This window comes from Syngnathus floridae, chromosome 1 (genome assembly GCF_059516105.1).
Source record: "Syngnathus floridae isolate MCC-2025c chromosome 1, RoL_Sflo_1.0, whole genome shotgun sequence".
Classification (NCBI taxonomy): domain Eukaryota; kingdom Metazoa; phylum Chordata; class Actinopteri; order Syngnathiformes; family Syngnathidae; genus Syngnathus; species Syngnathus floridae.
Genome location: NC_142413.1, coordinates 1,255,430 through 1,270,827, shown reverse-complemented (window position 1 = coordinate 1,270,827; position 15,398 = coordinate 1,255,430). Strand labels below are relative to the sequence as shown.

The 15,398-nt window shown below is 46.2% G+C and overlaps 1 protein-coding gene across 1 annotated transcript in view; it reads right to left on the bottom strand.

Moving 5' to 3' along the window:
• The window catches only part of adam19a (ADAM metallopeptidase domain 19a), a 33,620-nt gene extending 18,593 nt beyond the window's left edge, over positions 1–15,027 (bottom strand). The window contains exons 1-2 of the mRNA XM_088370553.1: positions 14,820–15,027; positions 10,983–11,062 (exon numbers count right to left, since the gene is read on the bottom strand). Coding sequence (XP_088226679.1) covers positions 10,983–11,062; positions 14,820–14,937 — 198 coding nt within the window. The 5' untranslated portion in view covers positions 14,938–15,027. The remainder of the gene's footprint in view (positions 1–10,982; positions 11,063–14,819) is intronic.
• Between the last annotated feature and the right edge of the window lie 371 nt (positions 15,028–15,398).

The following is a 15,398-nucleotide window of genomic DNA, read 5'->3' as shown; positions in this document are numbered from 1 at the left end:
AGAATCAGAAGCAGAATTAGGAAGAGAATTCGAAACAGAATCAGGAAGAGAATCAGAAACAAAGTAAGAAGCAGACTTAGGAACAGAAACAGATTCAGGAAGAGAATCCCAAACAGAATCAGGAAGAGAATCAGAATCAGGATCAGAATTTGAAGAGGAGTTCACAGACTAGGATTTATTTTTTTTTGGACAGTGCAATCGTGCAACACGAAACATGTATTCACAAGTAGAAATAAAACAAATATCAAGAAAGACTGAAATAAATGTGCCTGAAGAGGGCCCGGAGAGTATTCAGCGGGGAACATCGTGATAGTCTCGCATTTACTCTCTCCGAATGCTCTTTGCTACATGGGAACTTGCTTGATAAGAAGAACTCAAAGTGACACTGGCATTTCCAGGGTGCATCGTGATAGGGGAGCGCCAGACACAATTTGGGATTGAAAAAGTGCCTGCGCGCGTGTGTGTGTGTGAGCATCCATGTGTGTGTGTGTGAGAGAGGAAATACAAACGCTGAAACACATCAGCTATCAATTTGCTCTCTTGGCCAAAGAGAGACAAAGTCTACGTGGAGCTATTTTACTAGCTATTTTTAAGATTCTGAGTAGTAGCGCCCAATATATTTATTTGTCCTAATCAAATATTTGTCATCTTCCTGGCAAGAACCTTTATCCAGTGTCGTTTTTTTCCCCCGTTGATTTATTATAGATAGTATATATATTTATATATAAGAATTATATTTCTGTATTATACATATATATTTATAATTTTATGATTTGTTATATTTATATATAATATAAAAAGAATAATATACTAATGATATATATTTATTATTCAATATTTTATTATTCACGCCTCTTTTTTCTTAACGAACTACAGATGAATTTTTGTCTCCCTCCGAGGAAAACACACACACCCTGAAAGGCATTTAAAATTTTAGATTAATCATCTCTCAGTTTATAGCGATCATCTGAAACCGACTTTGTACCGTGTATAAAGGTGAAAGCGATCTCACGACGGGCGACGTGGCGCGCCTTCCCCGAGTGAAAGTAGGCCAGCGGGAGGTAAAAGAAGTGTCGCTCTTCACGGCTCCAATTTCTCCCGGTCAGTCAAGCGGCGTGGCCGAGGACCGGGCTAAAGTGGCCACGGAGCTTTTGCTTGTGAGACAGCAGGCCGCCAAAGTGACAGGCATTTGCTTTCAGGAATTGGGAGGAAGGCTCCATTAGCAAAAACGCTGCTGTCAAACCGCCGCCAGCTTATTATTTCCTTCCTGTGCTCCGCTCCAAACAAAACAAAACATCTGCATAAACAGATTCAGTCTTGTTCACTTACAACTAATCCCGGGTCGAGAGTAAAAAATCCAATCACGTGCGAGATTCGCGAGGACGAGATCCGACCTTAGCTCGCGAGCTAGTTGCTAGGGAAACGCCGGTTGGCCGTGATTGAAAGAGGGATGAGAATGTCACAAACAATCAGAAGCAAAGCAATGAGCATGAATGAGCTTTATCAAACAAATTTACTTTTGGAAACGCTGCACTGCTGGTGAAATATCGTATTCAGTCAAAACGGAATGAACGGCAAACGTTTGGTGGCTACGAACCTTGAAAAAAAAACAACTTTGACCTTGAGGTACCAACATTAGCGTAGCGTACAGTAGCGTCATTAAAATCAGAGTAACAAAAACGATTTCATTGTTTCGATGTGGCGGAATGTTTGTGTCATATTTGAGAAGGCGCCGATCGTCAAACAAAAGCGTGAGCGAACAGACGCGAACGGCTTCCGTCAGGTTTCCCGCCGTCTTTTGACGTGCCAGAGACCTGCGCTAGGCTAATTACATGCATCCCGCCGATACACAAGAAGCCCCGCCCCCTTTCCCCCGAACGGCAAACCGTAGCGCTCGTATCTACCGAGATCCGTCACAGTGCGATTGGGAAATCGTTATGCGGTATTGAAAGTGTTTTCAGGCTCCGATTGAAGAAAGAAAGATGCAGAAGACAAGATGGCGGACAGGCGTGAGGCTGGTGGACAAAAAACCGTCCCAAACCAAAGACTCAATTGCTTCCGGCCTGGAGCTTCGTGCCGGATTGGTTCTGGAGAGAGCTGCTCGATTTGAAGTTTTGATTCGATTTGAACTTCTCCCGACTCGATGGGCAAGGTAGCCATTAGGAGCTACTTAAGGTTGAGCGTACGGCCGGAGGCGGGCGGGCGGGATCAAGCGTGCGGATTTAGAGGCCTGCTCGGCAGCTTCGCCGGCGGTGGTGAATCTCTCGACTCCAAACTTGGATGAGTGCGTATCGTCTCGCTACTTTTTCATATTGCCCTCTGAAGCCGCGAGCGCTGGGTGGGGGGAGGGGGGTGGGGTAGCGGAATTCCCTCGGGAACGCCATCTCGGCAGCAGGTAACGAGCGCTGATACGCTTAAGGAGGAGGGAGTCCTTATCGGCGAGGGGCAGGAGGTTTGAAGACTGGAGCGCTAGCTATTGTTTCGCTCGGGATTGGACGAGGCCATCTGGACTTTCCGAATCCGAGCGGTCGGTCACTCGGTTTAATTGGACCATTTGTCAACCTAGCTGCTTTTTCCTCCTTTAGGCAAATATTTTGTCGTCTTCAAACCACCAGCAAAGAAATGAATGACCTCAAGTGAGGTCTTCTTCTCCCGCCTGGCTGCATTTGGGTCGTCGGCCCGGCGAAAATTGCTCTTCCAGAAGTCGTCGCGTTCCTTCTGCTCCGCTTCGTCATCATTTCCTACTCGGCGCAGTCGGGTTCGGAGCGCTTTCATTCCTTTGGTAATTGTTTTTCCATCGTGAAAAATGTGTCAGGCAACCTTTTTGCATTTTCTAAATGCGTACCTGACGTGGCGAGTATTGCTGCGGAAATGGAAGAAGCGTCTCTGTCTTGCTAAACAGTCAAAAAAAAAAAAAAAAGAAAAATAAGAACAAGAATCTTCAAAGGAAGACTTGGGTTTTTTTTTTGCAGGTCAGCGACTACGGGACTTTTTTTGTTCTGTTTTACACACACACTACACACAAGGCCCACCCCAAAATGTAAAAGCTGGAAGAGACAAGAGTGGTTGTAATAAATACAACATGTGGAGGCCACAGACTGAATGGGAGAAGACCAGCAGGAAAGGGGGGGGGGGGCTCTTTCGAGCCTCATGTGCAGGCCATCTTAATGAGAGCCAGATTTAGGTCAACGTTGTTAACCCCCCCCCCCTGCTCCCCCCCCCCCCCCATCTTGGCGCTTCTCACAAGCCCCGCCCCCAGCCGTGCACTTTAGACCACGGAAAGTCGACACTTCAAAACGGGGAAAAGGGAATGGCCGATCGGGATCGTTCAAAACGACACTCGCACGTTGAGATTATCGCCCGAGCTGGCTCGTACAAGATGGCTCCCGTTTGAAATCAGACACAAATCCAAAATCCTTCAAGACGGAATGCCTTTGAATGTTTAATGCGCTCCACCTAATCCCGGCTCCACGAATCACACGTCCCGCTCGGAAGAGAAAGTGGCAAAATGGAGAAAAAAAAAAAAAAAAAAAAAGGCAGTTTGAACATTTAGTTTGGTGAGTTGACAACTTTGAACAAAGCGTTCCTAATGACGTTGATTCAGTTTTGATTCAGGTTTTGAATCGAACGGGCATCTGCAATAAAACCAATGTTGAAATGATGCCCCCCCCCCCCCCGGGTTCTTAATAGGCTCGGGTTCGGGGGGGTGACGGCCGAGCTTTTCTTCTTTCTTCCTTCGTTCATCGCTGAAGTTTCAGGTGTATTTTTTGCAGCGTGAAATGAAGCGTCGTAGCGCATGACAATTATTTAACTGCGGAAGGCAAGCTGCTGCTTTTTATAGCTCGGCAGGAAATTGACAGTTAGAAGCTGAACGCGAATATTTTGATTTGAGTTGAGTCACACACACAGAGATACAAAAAAAAAAAGTGCACAAGTTACAGAATGGCCATTAGCGCAACACAGACTGACAAAAATGTGATGTCACTTGAATCGGAGTAGAAGCTAACGGTTTTGTTTCATTCAAATGTTGGCCTGCCTTACTCTCGAGGACACGGCGGGCGTTAAAGACGTGACACCGCATTGACCTTGGGCGAGAACACGGCGCACAATAACACCGTTTATGCGCCGGCAATTATAACGGAAACACACTAATCGCGAGCAGACGTACATTTAAATGGCGGTTGTTGTTGTTTTTTTTTTTTTCCGTAAGTCGGTCGCAGTCTTTGCTGAAACGTTGGATAGAATAATCGATTCTAAAACGAGTCGGTAGTGAGAGGCCTATCAAAGTCCCAGTATGTTTTTTGTACAATTAATAACAATGTATTTCTATTTGGTGTACTTCCAACGCTGGCCACTAGATGGTGTATCTGTTTAAAGTGCAAATTTGAAAGCAGAAAAACTAAATGGCAACTTGTAGAACAGCCCAGCTTTTTTTTTTTGACAGTTCTTGAACGTCTACTGCTGTCATCCTGCTTTTTAACCGGCCATTTACATTTGGTGTCATTCCACTGTTGGCCACTAGATGGTGGGCTATGTGTCTGAATTGAAACTGCAAATACGAAAGCAGAAAAACTAAATGGAGAATTGTAGCACAGGCGAGATTGCTGTCATCCTGCTTTTTACGCCTACAAAATTGACCTTTTTTTTCTTGAAGATAACACAAGAGATTGGTAAATTGATTGACTGATTGTAAACTGCAAAAGTGTACATTATTTTGTTGTTGTTTATTGTTCTTGCTTTCAATATATATTTAGTTTTCATTGACAATGCGTTTAAAATCCATATAAATGGAGCGCTATTAATTGAAGCCCGTGAATATAGTCTCACCTTCATTCTGAGCGAGCACATGCACACACGCACACACACACACACACACCTCGTGCCGTCCAAGGGGGTCGTCGCCCAAATGAAAAGCATTATTTCATTTCCTCCAAGTCCTTGAATTCAGGCGTGGCGCTTGCTTACAACTCATTCAATCCCTTTCAGGGCTATGATAGCTCTCCCTCGCAGAACAAACACGCGCCATTAAATGAAATTGCAATGAAAAGCTTTATTAACGTGCCAATCTTAAATCTAGTCACTGGAAAGCGGACAATGGCAATTATCCGTCTCACAAGGCACGCTCATTTCACTCTCGCGGTTACGATTTCTTACAAGCCAACAAAGCAATCAATTTCACCAGTAAAAAAAAAAAAAAAAAAAAAAAGAGACATTTTGTGGGAGACCCGCGAGATGACAAAAGCCTGCCTCGAAAAAGCGCTTCAATTTGGGCGGCAACCGAACAAATTGGAAATTGTTGCTTGTGCTTTTTATCTTTATTAAAAAAGAAATGATATGATGTGGGCTAGGTTCAGGAAACATAACTGGTGTATATTATTTATCCTCTGGAAAGAATGACTTTACTGTCTCTTATGCTGCCCCCTGGTGGACAAGGTACACACACCAGAGGGAGCAGCACGCTGAAGCAAAATTGCGATAGAAACTGTTCACTTACCATAATGATGTCATTACTGCGTGTTTTTGTAAACTAGAATGTAGGTTTGATATTAAAAAGCATGATTTTGCTGGGGGTTTTTTGGGTGGGGGGTTCTAGGTTGGACTTGCGGGGTTCACTGTTCATTTCAATCTGATCTGCTACGATGACATGATTAAGAGGAAGGAAACAAAAAACCTCAACATCGAAAATGTTTGTCAGGCGTGACAGCGCGGAGCTGAATTTCGAAACAGGGTGGGCGGGCCCCAGATGTGTGTGTCTGTGTGTGTGTGCGTGCGTGCGTGCCATTGACCCACTTCTTGGAATCGGCACCCGAGTCGAGTCGGTCGACTCCCTTCCTCTCGTCGTCGGGCAAAAAACGCACCGCTCACTTTTCAACCCCCAAAATGTCATTTGAAACAAAGTGGTATCCCCCGAAGCACAACAGAGTCACGTCTGGCGTCTCACGGTGGCAAAACGAGGCGACTGGTCAAAGGTGGGCTCAAAACAAGACTCCTCGAGGAGCTCGGAATGGAGATGATTGCGAGTCGGCGGCGTTTGAATCAAAACACAAATCGCTGCTACAAGTGTTACTTTCCGCCCCCCTTTGCGGCTACGTCCGGTTCTACTTTTCAACAACTCGAGTGAGAGCGAAAAATGTTTGAGTGCGCTTTGTCATCAAGGGTGTTTGGCAACGTGGCTTTCAGCCAACGCCATCCACCTCTCGACTCAAACGAGCCGCCTCCGTTTTGTCTCGACTACTTTTCGCCTTTGTTACCGAGCGCCGGCACATCTGGCCGACCATTTGCACAAAAACAATTATTCATAATATGTCGGCTTTAAAAAGAAAAATTAGCTTGGGAGTGGAATCACTTGTGTGTGTCCAGATGGAGCTTTTATGTGCAGCACTCTGCCAGTTTATTATTGCGCAATCATGCTCATAAGGGAACAGATGTCGGCCGTAAAAGCGAACACCCAATTGTTCGCCTTCGATGCTGTTTTGGGTTGGCTGGCAGTCATGTTGGGGGTTTGCCAAGGTTTCGTGTTTTAACAGAAAACCGCGCCCTCCTCCCCTCCCCTCCCGGAACATGACAGGAAAAGTTCAATTTGTGTCGCGAGGTCACTTGCGCCCGCTGGCTAATTCTTTTGCTGAACACAGCAGAAAACCAAAACAAATATTCAACCGAGCTTTGGTTGAGACGGCAGCGACTTTATTCTCCTTAAATGCCGTATGAACGCCCCCCCCCCGTCACAAAACGACATCCGTGCCGTCCGCTCCTTTGATGTGCGAGAGACGCCGCCGTATTTGTTCCGCTTCCACGCCGTTCAAATAAGACGGACAGCTTTGTGTTTTTCCGTGAAAGAGATGCCCGCCCGCTGTTTGTTTGTGACACTTCAAAAAGCGGTAAGCGTAACCAGATTTTTTTTTTTTTTGATCCGGGAGCCTGACCTTGCGTGGATGACTCACCGGATGGATGCCTACTTCCAATTTGATATCGCTGACATACTTTGAGATAGCTGAAGGATTCAGGAAATGTTTAATATAGCCATTTATTACATGATTGTTTTTTCCTTTATCTTTGAAGGTGGCAAACAAAATCTAAACGCAGCTTCTGATTTGGGACAATAAGAAAAGAGACGCAAATTGAATTGCATCGGCGTGAAATTCATTCCGCGCGCGTCATCGATTAATCGGCGGTTGTGACGGATAACCGCCGATTAATCGATGACCCGCCGATCCGCGCTGCCCGGCGAGAACAGTCGAGGCGAAGGGACGAGCGAGGACAAAAAGTGAACGTATAACTGAGAACTTGGCGAGTACGCCGCGCACACCGCACACGGACACGCACGCACACACACACACACACACACACACACACAGAGCGGCTCACTGCTGACTTTGCGCAACTGCCGCCAAGCGGAAATGTCAGAGGAGCGTACAAAATCCAGATGTAGACCAAGCACGGGAGGGGAGGGGAGGGGGGCCGTACTCGTGTCGGGTGACGAACGAACAAATACGTCCTCGGCTATTTGCCTTACTTTGGTTTCTTGAGAGACGACGGAAGATGACGTTCAACTCAAACATTTTGACGAACAAGAGCAAAAATAGTCCCGGCCCATTAGACGGATGAAGGTGAACTAAAAATAGCATTTCAAAGGCGATTCCAACACATCCGTGGAGATTGTTTGAGCGCATCACTTTTGCCCACAAAAGCGCTTCTCCGGATTTCTTTGAGGGAGCTATTAGCCGTGACACGCGCAAAAATTATCTTCTCCGAGCCAATTTCTCGGCGCCTTCGACACTCCGCATGTAAATTGCACAGTGGAATTCTATTAGCCGGCAATCCTTGCTGGGGCGAGCGAGTATGAATTATGGATTAATGAATTCCCCGGATTGCATCTTGTTGTCTCGGCTGTATATCAGGACGGCGCACGAGCGCCCGACTTAGAAATGTTGCGCAATAGGTTCCATTTGGGGAAAAAAAAAATTTGGCCAAAGAGCGTTTTCTTGCTTGCAATGTAATATTTTGTACTGTATACTTGTATGCTCTTCGCATGTATACATAAATATATATATATTTTTACAATTGCAAGCAAAAGTTCATTTTCCACAAGCGAGCAAGCAAATGCGTCCGAGCACGACGACCAATTTACGGCGGCCTATAAAAGGCTGACGCCATGTGTGCACTCGCTAATGTCACCCGTGTAAATGATGGCCGGCGACGGCGCTTTCGGCGGGCTGACTTATCGCCTCATCATTAGAGGCATGCGGCGAAGAGATAGGACCTTGTTGCTAGCGCTAAATAGTGACGGATGCGACGCTTTGCCTCCATTCAAACACAACCAGATAAGACAAAACCGTTCGGATCCCTTCCAGCCAACCGTTGTTTTTCGGTTTTAGCCGGTCGCACGAGTCGGATTTCAGATGGCGGTTTTAGGACTTAGCAGGCTAGTTTAGCTAAAAGCTAAGCTAAAGGCTATGAATGATCGACCGACAAATCGCAAGATTGTTTAGCGAGCATCCGGTGTGGCTCGCTAATTCAAGTCGCTTGTTGTTGTTAGCTTGTTGCGAGTTACTTGACTTCCTTTACCCAATGAAAGACTTGACGAGACTTGTTTGGAATTTAGTGGCGGGTCCTCGACTCAACATTCTGGATTTTCGTCACAGTCGCTTAAGACACGCTGTGACTCGCTCGCAGCCCCCCCTCGGCCGAGTTGGCGTCTCTTCTCCCGGCTCGGACTCGTTAGCATGCGTGCCAACACGCTGACGCCGCGACGCGGATGTACGCGTGAGCGCCGTTACGTTTCTGGGCATGGCTCCCATTTGGGTTCCTCCGTTCCATTCATTAGCGTCAAGCTGGGCATTCGGATGCGCCCGTGCCTTGGCCCAGCAACGTCGTCAACACTAGAGTGCAAAATAACTACCGTATTTGCCGGTGTACAGGTCGACTCGGTGTATAAGTCGACCCCCTAAAATTCGACGGAAATTTACGATTTTATGATATATCCTTTGTATAAGTCGAGCTCAATTGTTGCATTATATTAAACTTCAAAATTCAATATGCGAAATTTATTGACGAAATGTGTTCAAATTCCGGGAGGCCGTGCGCATGCGGCTGTTTATAAGCACCGCGGAGGAGATCGCGGCCGGCGAGCTCGCGCACGCCACCCGGCACCAACGGGAGGCCGGAAATAGCTCCAAGCCGAGCGGATCGGCACTTTATAAGCACCGCGGAGGAGATCGCGGCGCCTCATTGGACTTCCAGCGGCCGGCGAGCTCGCGCACCCGCCCGGCACATCCGGGAGGCCGTGCGCACGAGCCAAGTGGCCGAAAATAGCCCCCGCCGAGCGGATTGGCTGTTTATAAGCACCGCGGAGGTGGTCGCGGCGTCTCATTCGACTTCCAGCGGCCGGCGAGCTCGCGCACCCGCCCGGCACATCCGGGAGGCCGTGCGCACGAGCCAAGTGGCCGAAAATAGCCCCCGCCGAGCGGATCGGCTGTTTATAAGCACCGCGGAGGTGGTGGCGGCGCCTCATTCGACTTCCAGCGGGCCGCGCACTCGCGCACGCCGCCCGGTTCAAATTTTCTAAGTGCAACGCACAATGAGATGCATGAGAAACGGCCTTGGTTACCATCACATTTGAAGCGATGAATACGAAGTTAAATTTTATGACTCGGTGTATAAGTCGAGGTCGATTTTTTTCGGTCGATTTTGGATTGAAAAAGGTCGACCAATACACCGGCAAATACGGTAATTGATTCAATAAAAATACATATAAAAAATACTTTTCAAAATGTAACAAAAAATAGAATTATAAAAATAAAGAAATAAAAACTGTCTGTGAATCTATTCAAGTGAAGAAATCTTTTGGATGAAACTTTTTGGATAAAAAATGTGGACATTTGTAAAATGGATGCCTTGACGCGATAATGGCGGGAAAATTATTTTCTACACGCTGAGCATAAAGAAAGCAAATCCAAGCACGACATTCTTGTGACCAATAAGAGAAGAGATCAACGGCGTGCCACATTTTGCCATCTGACACGCTTGAACGACTTTTAACGCATCTCCGGTGCACACCGTGGACGAGCTAGTCCGAGTGAAAGCCAACGGAGCCTCCTCTGCCGAGATGGGCGTCCTGGGGCCGAAGCGGGGACATCTGCACGGCGCGGCACCCGGCCATCTTTTCATTCTTTCCCACCCGCGAGCAAGCTCGTGTCAACAATAACGGATCGCGCGGCTCACAACGGGCAAATTCCCAAATGTTGCGAAATGCCTCGAATGCTTCATTTTGGAGTTTGGCGAGGAACGCCACGGACTCGCCCGAATTAGTCACAGACGGAGCGACCGGGTCGGGTGAATGACAATAGACATGGCCATTGTCCTTTCCTGGCAGACGGCGGGCGTCACGATTGTCTTGTCCGTACGGGCAGTGGCCGAGGAACGGCTCAGCAAACAATGGCGTCCTCTGTTGCGCGGGCGGGTTCGAATAAAATCGCATTTTTTTTAAAGTGAATTAAAGGCCAAGGCCTGCTTAACCTCATCTTGAGTTTTGGCAGCCGCTCAAGTGGCTCTTGTCTAAATTCTGTGGGTCCCAGACCTTTTTCAAGTGCCACCTCAAAAAATGTGAAGCTCTCCAAGTTCCAGCGAGATGGTGAACGTTAGAGGAGCCACACTCCAACATGGGTTTCTAGACCATGCGTCAGGTTCTCTAAAAGCACATGTTTCAGAGCAAAAAGCGGAGCTAGCGACTTTTGTGACAAAAAGAAACAAAATATTCAAATTTGCCGCTAATATATATATTTTTTGCTTTTGTGACACCTCAAGTTACGAGAAAAAAAAAAAAAAAAAAAGCGCTATTGACGTCAAACTACGAATTTGTGCCACGCTCCGAAACTACAAAAGATTCAGCCACGATTCCATCCGGTCATCTTTGAAATAAAAACAGATTCTCACCGCTTGGGAAATATTTGAAATATGTCAAAGTAGATGATGAATTGACTGACCTGAGCTGAGATGTGGGCCTCCCTCTTGTTTCGACCTTGAGAGAGCCATCTTGCCGTCACTGTCCGTCCTCTCTGTAACCCTTCAGAAAGCCCCCCCCCCCCACAAAAAAAAAACATTAACAGAGCGAAGTCTGTTTTTGCAAACAAATCTCTGTGCTTCTTTTATATTCTCGCCAGACGATAATGCTTTTGCTGAGAGGAACCACGAGTTTCTCCCCGACAGGTCAAAAAACAAATCTCCAGACATGAATTTGAGTCATGTGGTTCAAACAAACCCTGCGCCCGGAAGCTTGTTGTCAGGCGGGAGAGCGACAAACGCAACAAAACAATCCGAGGGCTCCATTTGCATCGCTAAACGACAAGGACGGGTGACAAAAGGAGACGTGCGGCGCTTATCAAAAAGAAACCAAAAAAAAATTGTCAATGGACATGTTTCTTCAAGGCAGATGAAATGTTTTCCCACGCGTCATTTGCGGCCTGACATTTATTTGCGTGACCTTCAACTGCGGATGACGCAATCTCAAAACAAAAAAAGAGAGGCGAGGCAATTTGAATTTGAAAAAGAATTTGCAGAAATATATTCTAGAAATTTGACTTGGAGGCCATGACTGTAAGTTCCTGAAAAGTGGAGCGAGTGAAAACATTGACAAAACGGCGGCGGCGCGTCCTTGGGGAGTCGTTAAAAAGAAATGAGGCCGCCGCCGCTCAGAGGCTGAACTCGCAAGCTTTAAGCAAACGTGCGAGGAGGAATCGAGGAAGAAGCCGCCGTCATTAGGCGCGCTTAAGCTTCGCCGTGATTTACCCAGCGGAAAAAAAATGAAATACAAATGACGCGACTACGATCGATGATCTGTGACTACATCGGCGACGACGTCGAGCGCGGGCTGCAGTGTCGAAAACAAATAATAAAATAAAAAACGCCATCAATCCGCTCAAGGTTCTCTTCTTGTGTGTTCATTTAACAACACACGCAATAAATTCATCTGTAAAATAATAAACAAGGTCAGATTTGTTCTGAGAATAAATCGGGAGATGAGCGTTTATTTCGTGACTTCAATTGGAGTTGTTAACTTACTAAACGTTCACAACCCCTCGGCTGAAATCAAACAGAACTTGTTGAGGTTTTGCCCTAAAAATTCTGTTACGCCGCCACGTTGATTTAAATTTGATTCATTGGTGCCCACAGGAAAGATTACAAAACTCTAAAATTGAACATCAGTTTATGGCGAATGCTTAAAAATGATTGCGCAACCTTTGATGCTATGATTCGTTGACATTAGCAAGCTCAGGTAAAAAAAAAAAATCAAAACATTAAACAACATAAAAAAAAAAAAAAAACATTATCAAGCACAGGTTAAAAAAAAAAAAAAATCTTCACAATTTAGTAGTACGCACCGAGCACCTCTTGCAAAATCCACGCGCGTCGTTGGCCCATCAGGAAATGAGACAAAACCACCCCGCCGCAAAACGGGCCAATTTCAGCAAGACAAGAAACGAGAATTTCTGATCTGCGAAGCCCAAAGTAGGTCAGACATTATTGAAACTCTCGGTTAGCAGTCGTAGCAATTTCCGAGCTTCAGAAGAACAATATGTTCTTTATATTCATAGCCTGTACCGTGTACATCCAGGATTGCAAACATGACCTTTTCACCCCCCCCCCAAAAAAATAATATATATATATGCACGGTCATACAGTCTAGAGACCTTTGACACTCAAGGCGGCCCCATTTCTTTTTCAAACATTTCCTCTGTGGGCCCCCCGAGGGACTGGCGGGTGACACTGGCACACAAAACACATTTTCGCAGCACCGCCACATCCACTGTAGCCCTGTCGGACCAACGATAACCCAGGAGAGGAAGACGGATGGCCACGCTCCTTCTTATCTTTGTGACAAATGCTTGCTGGATTTCCCTTTTGTCAAAAGGGTTGCTGCAAGGGCGCTTCAGGGACGCATTGAGGACATACAATAGTCCCTATCTCAAAAATAAATAATAATTTAAAAAGTAAATATATTTACATATATTTTTTTTAAATGAATTAACAAATTCATTAATTAATAAAAAATTAAAATTAAAAAAATTATATATATATATATATATATAAAAAATAAATAATAATTTAAAAAGTAAATATATTTACATATTATTTTTTAAATGAATTAACAAATTCATTAATTAATAAAAAATTAAAATTAAAATAAAAGAGAGAGAGAGAGAGAGAGAGAGAGAGAGAGAGAGAGAGAGAGAGAGAGAGAGAGAGAGAGAGAGAGGACATCGTTTCTGATTGTCAAGGCCATTTGGGTCAAAGGTTACGGCCCAATGATGTCCTCCATGTAGAAATGAGTGGGATTGGTGTCGGACCACACGTCCACAACAGAGGGCGCCCTACCAGGATGCTTGCAGTTAGTATGTATAATTTGAGTTTGAGTCCGTCAATAGTCAATAATGTCGTACACTGTACGATACGGTAAGACGAGACCTATCGGCGTAGGCCTCCGGCGTCCACGTGGGCGACTCGGAGCCGGAGCTCGGGTCCAAAAACGGACCTTAGAAAAATGGCATGTTCACGGGGTGCCGCGGCCAACCTCACAAGTCAAGACGATGAAAGCGCTTTGACTTGCCGACCACACCGGGCCGCAGGCACGGCCGACTCCTCGTGCGCAAGCAAAGAAAAGTTCATTCGCTTTGTTACGTCCTCTTTAAACAGCTGCGGGTTCTTAAGATAAGAGCTGCGCTCGCGTTTAGAGCGGAACAGGAAGCTTTGAGAATGAAAAGCTCTCTTCAGCTACTCCAGCTCACGGCAAAAAAAAAAAAAAAAAATCAACTGTGACTAACGCGACGGAGCTCACGCAAGCCCCACCGGAGGCAACCTCGACATGAGCGAGGATAGAGAACTAGCGTCGATGATGATGACACGATGCTCTCGTTATGTGCGTTTTATGAATGGCAGCGATTGTTGTGCTCATCCACCACTTCACATGACTGGACACGTGTCGCCCTCGCTGGATTGTCAGTTCATTCAAACGACCGGCAGCGCTCTGTTTACAACTGCGTTCCTTCGGGTCCTACGTTGGCAGCGTCATCAAAAATTGGCCGTAACGCCCGTTTCAGGAATGTGAGAAACACTTCTCGACCACAACTAAACAATTGCGAACTCGTCCGATTGCAATATGGCACATTTCATACGCGATTTTTTTTTTCCAGTCCTCTTCCGATGGATTTAAAAAATTCATCTAGATTACAACGACGTTAGATTTATGTTGTAATCTTAAAGGTTTGGCTTCCGCTACAGAAAATACTGCAATTAGATCGGGTGGCGAATCTTGTTAGCAAATGGTCAGACGGTACTAATGTGTATCTGATTATATTAAAATAAAGGTGATTCCGACTAGATGCCGATTATCATCATTGTCAGTCCTACGACACCCCGCAGACCGAATGCCCCCCAACTTCTGATCCTAGAACCGCCCCTGCTGCAAGCGCCGTTCGTAACGGGACCCCACCACCCCCTTTTGTAATTTAGCGAGCACGGTATTCGAACGTCCAAAACTCTTCCTTTTAAGGACAATGAGAGCAAAAACGGGGCAATGTGGAGGAGCAGCCAAGTCGGAGATGCCAATATGCGCCTCAGGCAGGAGCCACGATACGCACACATCGAGCGTACAGCCAATGACTCATTACACCAAAAGGACAAAGTTGGTTTTTCGCAAAGTTTCAGCGAGCGTTAAATACCGCGTGTAACCCATCTAGAAATGCTTTAAAAGGAGCCTTTTCGTTCGTTTGTTTTTTGTTTTGTTTTTCAAACGTCAGCATCCGCGCGCAACAAGTTTGACTTACCCGCTCCGCTGGTTCTTCCCGGGGCGCCGTTGAGCGAGAACAAAGCGAGAAAGAAGAGCAAAGACGCGCACGCCGCCGGGGATATGTGGCCATTTTTCTGTCTGTGTTTACTGTACATCCCTGTGAGCCTCCGTGGTGCCGCCGCGGCCGCCCCGTCCTCCCTCGTCCTCGCCCGGCTGCTCAACTCTGCCTGCTTCGGCGCCTCCCCTCCTTTCTCCGGTTCCGCTGGGGGTCAAGTCAGTTGAAGGACGCAACAATCACATCCGGTTGGACCGTCAAAATAAAGCTACTTGTACGCGTGTGCCACGAGGGTAGCTTTCATTATGTAGCGCCTACTATTTGCTCGCATTATTTCTAACTTGATGACAAGAGGTCAGACGCATTAGTCGCCTCCCTCCACGCTTAATGATTGTTTTTTTTCCAATTTGCATAAACCCAGCTACGAAAATAAAAGAAGTGATGAATAATACATGCAATGTGTTATATTTTCAACCGTCCCCTCCCACATACACACAAGCATCCTTTTAAATATGTAGATAGTCGAAACGGGACGTTTTGAAATTCTTACGATTTATACGA